At 40.6% G+C, this 15,789-nt stretch overlaps 3 protein-coding genes across 10 annotated transcripts; 2 read left to right on the top strand and 1 right to left on the bottom strand.

The window, feature by feature from the left end:
* Window positions 1-334: 334 nt before the first annotated feature.
* Window positions 335-5,649, top strand: LOC143210924 (ribosomal protein S6 kinase 2 beta). 2 transcript variants are annotated; one of them, XM_076428218.1, is made up of 13 exons: window positions 336-1,150; window positions 1,241-1,438; window positions 1,523-1,604; window positions 1,784-1,944; window positions 2,015-2,121; window positions 2,379-2,556; window positions 2,638-2,803; window positions 2,893-3,048; window positions 3,159-3,418; window positions 3,525-3,773; window positions 3,849-4,087; window positions 4,162-4,423; window positions 4,495-5,649. In XM_076428218.1, the coding sequence occupies exons 1-13, from the start codon at window positions 983-985 to the stop codon at window positions 4,630-4,632; spliced, it is 2,364 nt and encodes a 787-aa protein (XP_076284333.1). In that variant the 5' UTR covers window positions 336-982; the 3' UTR covers window positions 4,633-5,649. The 2 variants fall into 2 exon arrangements, with proteins under 2 accessions (XP_076284332.1, XP_076284333.1); XM_076428217.1 differs by having other exon boundaries at window positions 335-1,150; window positions 3,525-4,087.
* A 565-nt stretch (window positions 5,650-6,214) lies between these two features.
* Window positions 6,215-10,481, top strand: LOC143210954 (guanylate kinase). 7 transcript variants are annotated; one of them, XR_013009359.1, is made up of 6 exons: window positions 6,219-6,371; window positions 6,972-7,050; window positions 7,307-7,574; window positions 8,285-8,519; window positions 8,592-8,702; window positions 8,779-10,481. XR_013009359.1 is itself a non-coding variant. In XM_076428301.1 (6 exons), the coding sequence occupies exons 2-6, from the start codon at window positions 7,014-7,016 to the stop codon at window positions 8,784-8,786; spliced, it is 648 nt and encodes a 215-aa protein (XP_076284416.1). In that variant the 5' UTR covers window positions 6,224-6,371; window positions 6,972-7,013; the 3' UTR covers window positions 8,787-10,481. The 7 variants fall into 7 exon arrangements, 6 of the variants coding, with proteins under 6 accessions (XP_076284417.1, XP_076284420.1, XP_076284416.1 ...); XM_076428301.1 differs by having other exon boundaries at window positions 6,224-6,371; window positions 8,285-8,508; XM_076428305.1 differs by having other exon boundaries at window positions 8,592-10,481.
* Window positions 10,482-10,593: 112 nt separating this feature from the next.
* Window positions 10,594-14,609, bottom strand: LOC143210946 (uncharacterized). The gene is made up of 3 exons (XM_076428276.1): window positions 14,491-14,609; window positions 13,687-13,726; window positions 10,594-12,571 (listed from the first exon to the last, which is right to left on the bottom strand). The coding sequence occupies exons 1-3, from the start codon at window positions 14,540-14,542 to the stop codon at window positions 11,581-11,583; spliced, it is 1,083 nt and encodes a 360-aa protein (XP_076284391.1). The 5' UTR covers window positions 14,543-14,609; the 3' UTR covers window positions 10,594-11,580.
* Between the last annotated feature and the right edge of the window lie 1,180 nt (window positions 14,610-15,789).

The following is a 15,789-nucleotide window of genomic DNA, read 5'->3' as shown; positions in this document are numbered from 1 at the left end:
TCTATTCGTAAAGGAATTCTCCCCGCCGGCATGTACCACCGGTGGTACTACGTATCCTCCGTGGGTATCCCCACTGATACTACTAACTGAGTAATAAAATTGTTTTGCGATAGATGGTACTGTATGAATTGTTCACAGCGTTTATCACTGATCCCGCTGAATGCAACAAAATATCAATGAAAAGAGTTAATATTGCATAATAACGATACATTAGATCACAACAGATAATTCGATACCGCTCAAATAGATTGTTTCACAATATTGATATCCTTCATTTTCCGCAATCTTGATTTGCCGTATCTGCGTGAGTCATTATTTACTGAAGGTTCGGCTGGGGATTTTATCCTAGTGACCACAAAGGCCACAAGAATCTTTGAGTAGAGTTTTGAGTTGTTTCCATTCATTCTGCAGATTTTGAAGTTGTGTGTATTCCATAAGAATTGAAATATGATTTTTTCTTTCGAAATATAAATTGTAGAATTCGAAATCTGTGATCGATTGTCCAGAGTCTCAGTAATTTACAGAGATAGAGATTAAACGGAGCAGAGCGCTAAAGCCGATCACTTGTTGGACATCAAATTGACGCAACGCTTCGCATAACTTGTCAAGTCAATATCTTCCGACGGATTTTCTCGCGAAATAACGCTCGTTCGTCTCGTATTTCTGTTCGATATTATTTTAAATTCATCAACGTGCAATTCTTGCTGGAAATATATCGAGAATCATTTTACCGTCTTCTCGTGCACAAGTGTTGGGCTTTCCGAATCTCATTCTAGCCGAAACTGTAAATAGTAAGGAAAAACTGTTGAAAATAGGCGATAATTCTGCTTGTCTCGTCTAAGTTTGCATGTACTGATTGTCTCTGTGTCGTGTACTCATTGTGCGCGCTTTATTAATCCGTTTCGTAGTTTCATTTCTTCTTTTTTTCGTCTTTGTTTGTTGACAGTCCTAATCAATATCGGGTATGTAAAGGTGACTTTTTATGCTTAAATCGCGACTCCCGACGAATGTGCGGATTCAAACGAATTCGACACGGTGCGTTACGCGTTCGCTACGGTTCTACAGTTTTGCGAATATTAACGCGACGTCAAATATAATGCCGTTAGCGAATCTGACAGTTCCCTGGTCCGAGCAAAATGTGCATGAAAAGGTAACTTATTTCACTTGTCAAAACGCCTGATTATCTCGAACACAATTTTATTTATCATTCGCCTCTACGACGATCGTCTCTATTGTTTAGGGCAGCGTAGAGATCCTGTCAGCAGAATCTCAGGACGAGGCAATGATTACTCAGGGCAATGCAGCTGAGCCGCGTTCAAATGGGTGTTCGGAGTCCCACGAAATCGAAGTGAGAGAGGTGGTACGAGATGGTCACGAGAAGGCAGATCCGTCTCAGTTCGAACTTCTTAAAGTACTTGGCCAGGGATCCTTTGGGAAGGTATTCGCATATCCTACGTATTAAAAAGAATGTCACGTCTGCTAAGCTATGTCCTTACGCCAGCAATATTCTTGGGTTATTTAGGTGTTCTTAGTGAAGAAAGTTGTTGGTAAAGATAGTGGAACGCTTTATGCCATGAAAGTTCTGAAAAAGGCTACGCTGAAAGGTGTTTATTGAGTTGTATGTAAGAGAGTGGCTCTGAAAGCTTTACTGAGAGAACTAGGATACAAGAATGCTCACTTCATTATATCATACCTGCGCGTAAAGAGTTTCAGAGCGATTCTCAACGATCTACGATCTTTTCTTCTTCTTTCAAAGTGGTTTAATAATTTGATATTGCCCCAGTTCGGGACAGAGTTAGGACAAAAATGGAGAGAAATATATTGGTGGATGTTGAGCATCCATTTATTGTTCGACTGCATTATGCATTCCAAACAGAGGGGAAGCTGTATTTAATTTTAGACTTTCTAAGAGGCGGTGATCTGTTCTCGAGATTAGCTAAAGAGGTAGGTTTCAATTGTTCGAGTAAATTTGTCCTAAACAAGCCACAGCACCTTCATTGAAATTTGATTGCAGGTGATGTTCACGGAGGATGATGTGAAGTTCTATTTAGCAGAGCTTGCTCTTGCATTGGATCATATACATAAACTTGGAATTATATATAGAGATCTCAAACCGGAAAAGTTTGTATTACTTTACTTAACAGTAAACTGTGGATTTTATGCATTTGTGACAAAATTGAGTAGATAAAATTTTAAAAAAGTAGCGAGAAGATTAAAACGATTAAATCGATGAAAGATACAATTTTCTATTTGGTTTCGATTTGTTGCAATTGATAAAGAAATTTTTTATTTTTCCTAAAGATTCGCAGTCTACTTATCAGTAGTTGCAGCATTCTATGGCAATACATGTTTAACTATAGTCTTCCCGTTTGCAATAGTATTCTACTGGATACCGAAGGCCATATATCTTTGACTGACTTTGGTCTAAGTAAGCAATCTTTAGACGACTGTAAGGCGTATTCCTTTTGCGGTACCGTGGAATACATGGCGCCGGAAATTGTTAATCGTAAAGGGCACTCGTTAGCCGCCGATTGGTGGAGCTTTGGTGTTCTTATGGTTAGTCGTATCAGCCGCAGGGAATTACTAAAAACAACTTTACCCTTTACTAATTGCAATATGTAAATTCTCAATTTTCAGTTTGAAATGTTGACTGGAGCTCTTCCGTTTCAAGGCGTCAATCGCAAGGAAACAATGACGCAGATATTAAAAGCCAAACTCAGTATGCCATCGAACATTTCGCCAGAGGCACAAGCATTGCTCAGAGTACTGTTCAAAAGAGTCCCTGCAAACAGACTTGGATCTGGTAATTTAACTATGTTTATAATTGAGAACACTGCAGCAAGAAGGGTGCAGCTACGATGGATGAAATTTATTATGCTGATGTTACTTCAGGTGGAGTGGAAGAAATCAAAAGTCACAAATTTTTCACGACAATCGACTGGGATGCTCTTTACAAAAAAGAGATAAAACCCCCTTTTAAACCAGCTGTTGGTCAAGACGACGATGCAGTTTATTTTGATAGTGAATTTACATGTAAAACGCCTAAAGGTAACGTGTACAAGCGATTCGCTCGTTGTAATGCCTACGACGCACTGATTAATTTCGAGATTATGTATACACGCAGTTACAGAAACAAATAATATCATCGAATATTTCAGATTCTCCTGGAGTACCTCCAAGCGCTAACGCCCACGAGCTGTTTCGTGGCTTTAGCTTCGTCGCACCGTGCCTTCTCGAGGATCATCTGAAAACTCCCGAATACAAAATCTGTGATAGTCTCACGGCAACATTTTCGACATACGTGAGACCGGTCTCGATAACCGACGAGTACGAGTTCAAGCAAGAAATCGGCAAAGGAAGTTACAGCACCGTTTACTTAGCCCTTCACAAAGTATTCAAGACAGAATTTGCAGTGAAGGTATAATGCCCCATATTTTATTGTAACTAGACGTGTCGGAGTTCCCGCACAGCACTAATTGCATCGTATCAATTCCTGTTACACACTGATCACGATCTAACCACAGGTTATCGAAAAATCGAAGAGAGATCCAACGGAAGAAATCGAAATTCTGCTCCGGTACGGGAGACACCCGCACATCGTAACGTTAAAGGCTGTTCACGAAGATGAAAAACGAGCTTACCTTGTGTTAGATTTGTTGCGAGGCGGAGAGTTACTCGACCGCTTATTACAAAGGCGTAATCTTACGGAAAGAGAAGCTGCCGAAGTCATGTACACAATTACTAGCGTAATCCATTACCTACACGAGAATGGGGTATTTATTTACCGGCTGTTTATTCAGTTTAGCATCGATTTACCTGTGTTATATGTTATTTGTATAAATTGTCAGGTTGTTCACCGGGATTTGAAGCCATCGAATGTTTTGTATTCGGAGCCAGGGGCTGATCCAGCGACCCTTTGCTTGTGCGATCTCGGATTCGCAAAACAACTGCGAGCCGAGAACGGTTTACTAATGACTCCCTGTTACACTGCGAATTTCGTAGCGCCGGAAGTATTGAAACGGCAAGGATACGATGCGGCATGCGACATTTGGTCGCTCGGTGTTTTATTATACATTATGCTAGCTGGGTAATTAAATGAAGATCGATTAATCGAAAATTGGGAGATTATCCGGTATTGATCATTTTGTTTTTGTGTACTAGATACACTCCGTTTCGCAATAGTCCCGGGGACAGCGCGACTGATATATTGGATCGCATTGGACCCGGTTATATAGACACCGAGAATGGCATATGGTGTCAAATCTCGAACGAAGCGAAGGAATTGGTGAAGAGAATGTTACACGTAGATCCCAACCGAAGGCCTACCGCAGCTGCCATTTTAAAGTACCCGTGGATCATGAACCGCCATCGTCTTCCGCAAAAAGCATTACCGTACACTGTCGGAGATCCACACAGCCTAAAAGTATGCTTCGTTTGTTCGTGGTGCAATCTGTTTCGTACAGAAATGTAATTCTTTGTTCTCTTCGTTTTCAGAGAGCAGTAGCGGAAACCTACAGAGCAATGTCTAGTAGTCCACGATCTCCTCACATTGGTCCCGTTGTTATGTCCGAACTGGCCCGTCGAAGAACGCAAGCGAAACCCACATGCCCAACGTTAGATCTTAGATCCTAAAGGAGGACCTCGGATTGAATGAAATCTGCCACGCACACGAGAGTACATCACGCTAAAAAAAGTACAAGGGGAAGACATCTAATGTCGCTACGACTATTATTCTTATTAAATTGCTACTTCTACTACCTATTGTTATTCTAACGTTTAGTGAGTGTGAGTGAGCATCTGTATCGGATTAATGAACATGTGATACATATTTATTTATATATCTTTCTATTATATAAAATACTTCCGTAGTTCTGTCGCGCAAAAACTTCGAGCGGCGGAGCCTTCTGACGGGAACCGAAAATTGAGCAACGTGACAGTGTATTTTTCAGAGAGAGAGAGAGAGAGAGAGAGAGAGAGAGAGAGAGAGGCGCCGCGGGGGTTGGTGAACGAAGCAAACAAGGGGCGGAGCCCCCTAGTTATATATATATATATTTTTTATGTTAAACGTGTGTGCATGTATTCATACATGTGTGCATTGCCATACCGAGATTTAACATGCCCTAATCTTAGCAACCAAAACATAGTAATTTAAAAATATTGACATATATATTGTACATTTTTTAATTCTCATTTTAGTTATATATTTTTATTTTTGCGAAGCATTTACGATATACATACATGGCTGACATATATACAAGAAAAAAAAGAGACTATATTTTGTCAATCTAAATCTAGCATTTCTTGTGCAATGTTCAAGTGTAGCTAGTAACATAATGATTTTATAAGAGTGCCGTTATATATATATATATATATATAACAGCTATTCTAATTCTAATTATCAGAATCAATTAATGCTGTTCCGGATTAAAGAGAAACTCTGTATGTGTATAGAATAGAATACATATTAAATTCATATTTTCGATTTTAATACGATACGCGGAGAATGAGAAAACTATATAGATACTCGGGAATTGTCAGAAAACAAATTTTAAATCTATAATCTGTATTGTAAATGATTCTCATTTCAATATTCAAAATGATATATGTGAAACAAAGGTATATATATTTAATAAATGCAAAGATAAAACATCGCCGCTTTATTCTTTGCTTTCTATTACGTCGAACATTATTGTATTTATTGCGATAGACTAGACCCACGTTGAAATTACGTTACTGTTTGCTGAACGGTTTACGTAATTATTTACATAAGCTATGGCACGATATCGACATATCTTGCGAACCAGCGGCGAGCATTTCGCAGACGCTAAACGCGAGACTTGTTACCGTTATCAAACATATATATTTTTACAACAGCATTATCTACCAATTTAAAAGCAAAAGCTTGTAAAGAGGGCGTTAGGCAGCGAATTAAAATGCGAAACAAATTAGCAGGTCCTTCGAAATATTCTTTTTACTATAAACAATAATTACATTTTCAATCGCATAAATAAAAATCAATTTTTACAATCTCCAACCTAGCGCCGATGTCTTTAATCTAATAAATTCTAATAATCTGAAAACTTTCTCTGAAATCAGCATACATCTCTTACATATAATTTCAAAATTAAATGCAATATGTACTACTTAGATATTGGTCGTACAACTACATGCGCATGCGCTCGTTATTAAACGAAAACGTGTAAGTATGTACATATATACGTATACACCTATGTGCAACGTAGCTTGAGTTTCGTGCTGTTCCTTTTCCAACAATTCCGACTGCGGACCTCTTTGGTTTCGTTCGTGTTTACACCCAACACGTTCCTAGCGGTTCTCTAATTTTAATCCCTGAATTTACGCTTTTCTTGAAGGTGAGGCAATTTTAATTAACTGGATTAATCTCCCCTTCGCAAAGCCGAATAGAAAGTGGATGGTTGTGCGGTGTTTAGTGATGTCAAATTTTTGCGTTTTTCCGTTCGCGTTTCGAGGAGAACGAAACAGAGTGGCACGGTCGGCTTCTTGTTTTCGGTCGGACGATGTAAATTGTTATAAATTAAACGCGCCAGGATTGTTTCGCGGTCGACGAATGGTCCTGTAAACGGAGCCCGCACGATCTGCGGTATGTTTTCCTCTTGAAAATCAATATTTCGATGAGCCTGCAGTCGAACTTTACCCCATGGCTCTGGACATGTTCCGAACGACACCGGTTTCGACGCCGGTACACCGTAGCTGCACTTCCGTTTGATATTGCGCGTCCGTTTTTCCGCTGACGTTTCTGCAATTATAAGATTTCCGGCATTTCGATCAGCTGTTCCTTCTGCATAGTTGCGTTCGTGGTCACCGCTTTGACACTGCTTACCTCGAGTCTGAACTTTCTGTCCGGAAATATGTCGACGTGGTTTTCCGTTGTTGATCTTTTTACAAATCCTTAGCGATCTCGTTCCTATAAACCCTTTCGTTTTTTTTTGTAGCCTCCAGGGACTTTTAGATGACAGTACATAATTCTTTTAAGTATGATATCATTTTCCATTATTAGAGCAATCACTACAGGTACGAAGTGATTCTGCAGCTTAATCCAATTTGCTTGTCACGTAGTCATAGGTGTTACAGTTTTAATTCTTTGTGGTGGCTTTTAACGCTTTTCACGTGAATAAGATATGCTTATAGTCTGTCCAACGAAATATCTGAGAAAGGTTAAACTCTGTCATACTCAAGTGGCTATGTTTACATCTCATTGGACAGACTTTAAAGTCGATAGCACGATTTATAGTGTACATGCGTATATAGTTGGCGTAATTGTTTTTAGGTGTGTATAACATGCTTCAGAAAGGTCCACGTCCATTAGTTCTGTGTGGTCCATCGGGAAGCGGTAAGAGTACGTTGATCAAGAAGCTGTTCGAGGATTACCCAGACACATATGGTTTCTCCGTTTCACATACCACCAGGAAACCCAGGCCAGGAGAAGAGCATGCAAAGCATTATTATTTTACAACCAAAGAAAAAATGGAGAAACAGATAGAGCTCGGCGAGTTTCTCGAGACTGCCACATTCAGTGGCAACTTATACGGCACTAGGTAATCATTTGTGAAAATTGATTACAAGACTGCAGATCTTTATGCAAAATAAAAATTGTATGCATTAATTGCAAGACATGGGAACCAAGTAGGACTTTATTTCTCTCTTCTCTCCAATGGTTTTATTCAGTTGTATGAAATGTATCGATACTCTTACATTCTTGTAATCTCTTTATTGTTTGAAATTACACCCATTCATTTTTGTCATAAACGCATAAAATCCGCAGTCTATTGATTACAGAACGATTCATGTTACAGCAGAGCTGGGTACAATACTATTTCGAATAGTAAAGTAGTATTTTATTTGAAAGATTCTCGAAATAGTGAAAATTCTATTTGAATTATATTAGTCGAACCTCGATAACTCGAATCTCAATGGAAGAAATATTAAAGTCTTTGAGTAAAATTGGTTTAACCTATGAAAAGATTGAATAATTTGCCGTTTGCAATAGTTTTAGAGGAAGAAAAGATCAATTTCTGGAGATGAGTTATTTATTACATAGTAAATATAATCTACTAAGCTCTTACATATTGCCATTACATATTAAAGAAATCTGTGATTTATAGAGGTTTTTCAAGAGCAGCGGAAGGGAATGAACAAAATTTTCGTCTTATAGAGGTTTTCGAGTTAAACAGGTCTGAGTTATCGAGGTTTGACTGTATTTTATTTTTTCTCTGATTTATAACACTTAACTATTATTTCTGTTTAGTAAGAAAGCAGTGGAAGATGTACAAAGGGAAGGTAAGATCTGTATACTGGATATCGAGATGCAAGGGGTGAAACAAGTGAAGCAAAGCTCTCTGAATCCGTTGTACGTGTTTATCAAGCCACCGTCCATGGACGAGCTAGAGAGAAGGTTGAGAAACAGGCAAACGGAAACGGAAGAGGCTTTGAAAAACAGATTATCTATTGCAGGAACGGAAATAGAATACGGTATATACGGTGTATGCGTTCAATGTCTATAGTAATAGTGCAGAAGCAAGATTATAGCATTATACGTTTTATAATCATTCTAGGTGAGAAGCCCGGCAACTTTGATTTAATTATTGTAAATGACGACTTTTCTAAAGCATATGAGAAGCTGAAGGAGTTTATAAACGAGAATATACAACAAAAATTTGCTGCAGGTACAGTGTAAAGTAGAAATACGCATGTATATATATATATTACATACGTTGTTTCGAATCGTTCAAATATTTGCAGACTGTTAAATTAATGCTTCCCGAAGGAATATATTCGCCCAACATTAGACCATAATTATTTTTATATATCGTTATGTAACTTATAGTAATAAGTAACGGTACATACCTATGTCCAGGGGGGAGAACGAATGTAGACACATAATTTTGTACAGCGGTAAGTTGATGGATAATTACACTGCGGATTTGATTGGGAAATCTATTTTTATCTACTTTCTGCTTTCTTTTATAATTGACTGAGAAAATCGTTATTTTGCATGAAGATCCGCAGTTTAATTATAAACATCGGAGAGACTACCCAGTCAGCCAGGCCTGCCCGAGCAGAAATCGAGCCCAGCCTAGCGAGCAGGTAACGGGCATTATACTGGCCCAACGTCGCTCGAAGCTGCTCGAAGCTCAAGATGCTCGATTTTGGACGTCTTTCTGCCGGCAGAATGCGCTACTTATGCGCGCACAGTTGCCCGTCCAAAATCGAGCACGTTTGCTTACTGGATATGTGTGTGCAGGATGCCTAAAGTCTTGTATGCGCCGAATTATACTATAACTAATTTAACGAACGATGCTTAACTATAAACTGCTATAAAGCAGAGATATAATATGCGTTTAGTTTTTAATAAAATAGCGAACAGAACGTTCGAGAGTCGTAGGATATGCTTGTAGCTGGTTTTAGATACTTAAAAGAGTATAGTTGTGCACAAGATAACGTAGACCAGTGTTAAGTTATTTTATTGATCTTGTTCGCGCCCGTATAGATCAAGGTGTTATTTGTTACAAACAACAAACGCATAGTACAATTCTTCAGATTACTATTTATTGCTTAAGTTATTGTGTGCAACTTTCTATTTTTTTAAGAGTAACTGGAGAACAGAAAATTGTACCCCGAGTTTCGTTGCTTGAAAATGTACATTCGCGCAAAGTTTCGCGGTCTACTTATACGCATGACTAAGAAATGTTACTCCATTGCGAGTCTTATCGCTCTTTGTTGATTTTACGGTTACTTACACAGCGAAGCAGAACGTGTGCAATCCTAGGCGCTAGATGATCATTCGATCAGTTTAATTTACAGCGAATAAATGTTTGCATGTTGTACGAGAGTGTTAGCGGATTAATTTCGATTGTTCTTGTCAGTACGCACGAGTGAAATGATTTTCAAGAACTGATTCGAACAAATCTGACTGAACGTACGTGGACGACAGAATCGAAGACAAGGGGGAGGTGAACAAGAGTCGGGAAATTAATTATAAAATATTCTAGACGTAGAGATAACTGAGATTATCCACCAAACGAAGTTGTGTTCCAACTCATTAATTAATAAGTTCTATCGTCTTGATCGTATGTCTTATCCGGTTGTAGAGAGAGAACGCGAATGCGCGGACATTCCTTTAAGAATATTCGTTCATGGTTAAAAGATAGCGTTCTCGCGTGCATTGCTACGCACAATGTAATACTACTGATTCGCGAAAGACGAACTATTTTCTTGACTGAATTGACCTTGGTGAACTGTACGGTTGTACCATTGTAATTAACAAAAATACGAGTACAGTAGACTTCCGTATAACGGGGTTAATACGCGTTGTACGAAAATTTTCTTATACGGGAGCCTAGTGTATTTAGCGTAGAACAAATGATGTACATTACCGTTGTTATAGATTATAGAACATTGTATTATTGTTGTAGCGTAATGAATAAATATTTCAGTCAAGCTAACATGACTTGTCCAATTCGATGTTCCTCCAAAATGACTGGTAATGGAATTTTAGTAACAGGTCATATTAAAAATTAACTGGACTTTTCTGCCTTCTATGAAGATGACTGTGTTAATGAACTAGAAATTAGAGTTTCCTTGTGTATAAGAAATAGTTCAAGTATTAGTCATTGACGTAGTATTATGAATCATCATATTTTCGTAGACACCTGTTCACCTGTTCAGATTACAGCGCAATCGATTTACGGTCATGCGCACGAGATCGGGAGACTGACTGTATAAGTAGAGATGCAGCGCCGAAAATCGTCAGTCCACCGTGGTCCACCGTCCACTTCCGGCTGTCGAGCTGGACGGACTTCTGGGATCTTGAAGAGGGGTATTGGTAGTTCCTTGAAGGGTCTTTGATTCTGCTGAATAATTTTAGACATATCCTTCCTTCATCCCTCTTTATATTCTCTAGTGATTTTCTCCTTTTCTAGATTGCATCCCTTTTTTTTCAATTTTCTCCTTTCTTAGCTTCCCTTTTTCCTCTTTCTCGATCCCCCTTTTTCAGCGACCCCGTTCCTTCCTCCGTTTCATAATCCCCTCTCTTCAATGACCCTTTGCTACCCTTCCTTTACTTCCTCCTTTCCCTTATCCCTTTCCTTATCCTCCCTCACCCCTGATACCTTCCCTATTTTCAATTCCTTCTTATTCTGATCCTCTCTCGACCCGAATCTCCTCCCTATTTTTTTAATCTCTGATCCTCTCCTTTCCCCATGACCTTATCCTTCCCCCAAACCTCTTTCTCCCTTTATTCCCCTTCCACATTGCTGCCAACCACTTCCACAGGTGGTTGAAAGTAGCCGAGGCGAACGTTCAAATACTTCTCAAATACAGTGCAGACGAAGTATAGCCGAAAGAGAATATAGATAGGTTCTTCCAATAAGACAAACACAACAACAGTTTCTCCTCGCCAATATCTCATGTATGAACACAAAAAGTCACTGCAATTTCCACACAATATCAGATAAAATACATTATCAACCTTCCCTTACTTTGTTCGTGAATGCACCCTCTTTCAAAAAACTTCTCAATCTCCTCAACCGTATGAACCATCCACTACTGATGACGCTTCGAATAATCCCTCTTCGGCCATTCCCCATGGTGATGCCTAGTCTTATGCCTAGGCACCTCGCTGACCTCGATCGAAGCGATCTTCACGTCCTTCGCCTCCTCTTTCTTCACCTCATCCTGAATAAGGTTATCCCCGTAACTCCTAGGAATGGATTCCTCCTTTGGCTCCACCATCGTCTCCTTCATCTCAGAACCAATCTGATTCTTAGTGTTCCCAGTAGGCTTCTTTGAGAATATATAATTGATCACCTGAGGACGTGGAGCAAAGATATTCTCCGACGGAAAAGGCTCCACAACTCTTTGACCTTGCGCGTCCTTCATCAAAGGTATATTGTCTTCTATTCTCTGAACTCCTTCAGCTCTTTGTGCCTGGCCCGCTTGGTACCTAACCGATCCGAAGTTCTCCAAAGCGTTCCTTCCGGTTAGATCCCTGGCAGCCAGCCTCCTCATCGCTTCCGGCACCCTCTGAAACGGCTCTTCGCGAACTTCCTCGTACAAATTGCGGTCAAAGTCCCTTCGGTCCTTGAACGTGTCCCGCAGACCTATCCCGATCCCACGATTCGACTCCTCAATGCCATAACTCGGCTCGGGGACGATCATCCTGCGACGATACGTGGAATCCTGGTACTTAGTACGGTCCAAATAGTTTTCCAGCGTGTTCCAGTTCTCCAGGTCGCGAGAGATTGCTCGTCTAGCTAAGTTCGATAGCTCCTTAATGTCCAGAGGCTGATCCCGAGTCTGCGCCGCCTGGCGGACCTCCTGTAGAGGATTTCCTGGTGGACTTTGCGGGTTTCCCATTCGGATACCGCCTTCCGGGTACACCAAATGCTGCGACGGTATTTGATACGTCTTCTCTAGCACTGCATCCTGGTCGAAGAACTGTTTCTCCTGGTAATTCCCTCGGGATTCGTCGTTACCGTCCGGATAATAGGCTTCGTAGAACACGGGGCCTCTGTCCAGGTCATAGCTCTCGTAGCTGTTGGGAAATCACGAGCTGTAGTTAGAATTATGCGAATTGAAATACGTTATACGGTGGTATTTCCGTAACTGTCGTATCTGCCGAACTTCTAGTCAGATCGGGGGAATGAACTCCCATTGAGGGGAATGCAGTTTTACCCTCTCTCTGCCAGTACTTAACATCAATTGGATGTGCGCATCACGCCACGTGACCGGCCAGAAAATGGGAGAATAGCGTCGTGGAAGGGGAAGGATGGAATGATCTGGCGACAATGATTCTGGACCCGATAGGGCCCCTCAAACGCTTGCTCCCTTCTTTCCAAGGGAGATTTTCCAAGTGGTGGACATAAAATTTGGACAATTATGGTAGAGACCTTTGCGACAGTTACGGAGATAACACTGTAGAATTAGATACAAATACGGTAACATGTCTAGCGTGTAAAGAAGAGTCAAGCGTACACAACGAAGCGGAAAAACGCAGCGCACGGAATAACACGATTAAAGAGTGGCGCTCGGTGATTAACGGGCTAATTACCGCGATAAAATTTCGCACGATTTTCCGCGTCACGGTGTGAATTACTTCGACGTGATTCAATTTTTACGCGACCCGATCGGCTTATTTGATGATCCCCGCGTAATTCGAAGACAATCTATATACAGAAGCGCCGAGCGTGTTTTTAATCAATACCTCCGGAATGAGAGTACGTGTAATGGGAGGATTTTCTGCTGGTGTCGCACCGCGACGATTTTTTCGACAGTATGAAAACAGAGTTGCCCCGGGGCTTATGAAATTTTCTCACGTCCCCGCTGTCATTCGTCTCCTCTTTTCCGCGAGACAGCGAAACAATTTTCCTTGAAAAAGAAACTGCACAGGGAGCTCCTTAGGATTCAGATCGAGGATCCTGGAATTCGAAGGGGCCGCGTTCCACCGTCTGGAATTCTCTCTTTCTCTCTCTTTCTTTCGGACCGGGAAAAACGATCCAGAAAGAATTGCCCCGGTGTATTCTCATCCCTTAAGACTATAAGAATATCTGCGGGCTCTCTCCGTGTTCCATGTCGGTCTCCACCCGTCTCAATCTTTGTTTATTGTTCCTGCGCGCATCGTCCGCAAAGATACCAGAGTGAAATACGTACCGGTGTGCCTCCGGGCTCCAAGCAGAGACGGATGATATTCCTGCCGGAAACGAAAATACAATTAATTAACATAGCGCTCGCTCAGATGAATCTTAACTCTCCCTCTCCCTTTCTCTCTCCTGCTCTCTCAATCGCGAAACTGAGCATTTAGAACGGGAGTTAACAGCTTGTTCCGCTTCAAGCGAGATGCACATTTATTTATGCGCAAAATTAAAGGAGCACTAGATTTTTATTGAAATTCTTTGTTTAGATATTTTATCCAATCTAGAATATTTTCGTCGTAGACGACTGCAGTTATGCAATTTTCAGCATATATCAGCCATTCGCTGCAACCCTTCAAGCACTACAGCAACCCTTAATATTTTTTCCTCGATTCTGACCAATTGCAATTTTTCCAAAATTTCTTTTTAATGTCGCGCAGTAAACTAGTCGCTCTCTAACGTCTCAAAACCGTTCGTGTTGCTTGATCCACTTTAAAAAAGGTATTATTTCTTAAAGAGAATCACTGTATGTATCGGCCAGACAATTGCAAAAATTTTCACGCCCGACCTTTCGAGTTTTCGAGATTACTTTACAGGTAAACCAGTTTCCACAAGAATAAAGCTTACAAAATCTTGGGAGAAAATGTTTAAAAATGTAGAAAATAAATTGATGGTTTATTTTCAAATTGAGCACGGACTTCTGCAATCATCTGACAGATGTATCAGTATTCTAACGCAGGGGGTTGAATGCCTTTCAAGTATTACGACAACTTCCGGCAAGTATGGCGACGGTACAAGTGTGGCCAGGTGCTGTAGTACGTACCTATCACAATCGTAATCGGAATAATGTGGAGCAGCCACTCTTTAAGAGACATGGTCCTATCTCGTCGCTCTGAGAACTGAACTCCTCTGGGCGAGACGTGTGCGCGTATTTTCAGATCTGCCCGAAATAAACCGCCATTTCCTTCGCTGCTCGCTGACTAATTCCCCAACAGAAAGCCTCCGCCGCTGGAAATCTTACGAATTCAACCGCACGAATTATTACAGCGAAATTATTATAACGTCTAAGCTAATTGCGGTGGTATCGGCATTATCTCTTTCTCTTTCTCTCTCAGCATCCTTAATTCACCGGGCTTTGTTTGCATACCCGCTGGTCGTGCTTTATAATGTGCCTCATTGGAACGAGGTCGTGCATTTTTATTCCACTCGGAGAAATGAATGTTTGCGATATCGGAGCTGCGTAAACACGATACCGGGTCCCCGGATCGGCCCAGGCATTGTTTTTCTTTCCAGGGGAACACTTATATTCCGAAATTCCATGCATAAAGCAATTCGGTGAGTACGCTGACATTTATTATTAATAGACTGCGGGTTTTTTTCATGCAAAATAAAAATGGTCTTCGTGTAAAGCCTGATGTAGCTCATCAAAATGGAAAATTTGATTTGTATCCTGCGGAAAGCTCCTCCAAATTGAAAACGAAACGCTGCAGCGCGCGGCGATGAAACGCGGAGAATCGACGAGCACCGGCGAATTATTGAATTACAGCGAGCGAATATGTCGGTAATAAACTGCTAGTTTTGCGAACGATAAACAAATTATATCTCGCCGATCGTAATTTCATTTCCCCTGTAACCTGCTCGACGATATTACATACCATTTCTACGCCACCGCAGGCGAGAATGCGCACGAGAAACTCGCAAATTGAACGCAATTTAACATTTATCGGGAGAATCATTCGGACCTAGCCAAACAATCGTGCCGGTGATTATGAAAGTGGTGGAAGTCGAAGATACACAAACACATTGATCTTTACGACTAGACTGCGGAGTTTATGCATTTATGACGAAAACAAGTTGGCGCGATTTAAAACTGCAGGAAGGTTGAAAGAATTTAAGAGCGTCCAGCAATTTTTATCGAAAAGTCGTCGACAAATTCCCACTTACTTTGTACATGAACGTGTGTACTCATTGAACTTTTACATATTTTTATATATTGCAGATTGCCTCTCACGTAAAAATTAAACAATTTTCAAAATGAGGATTTACCCGGTTTTCAAGGTCTTCAACTAGCCTCTTGGATTGCTAAAAAGAGATAGAATGCGTTTGATTGTTGGTGAATGAG

This window comes from Lasioglossum baleicum, chromosome 7, assembly GCF_051020765.1.
Source record: "Lasioglossum baleicum chromosome 7, iyLasBale1, whole genome shotgun sequence".
Classification (NCBI taxonomy): domain Eukaryota; kingdom Metazoa; phylum Arthropoda; class Insecta; order Hymenoptera; family Halictidae; genus Lasioglossum; species Lasioglossum baleicum.
The sequence above is the reverse complement of the archived record's forward strand: the minus strand, read 5'-3'. Positions and strand labels throughout refer to the sequence as shown.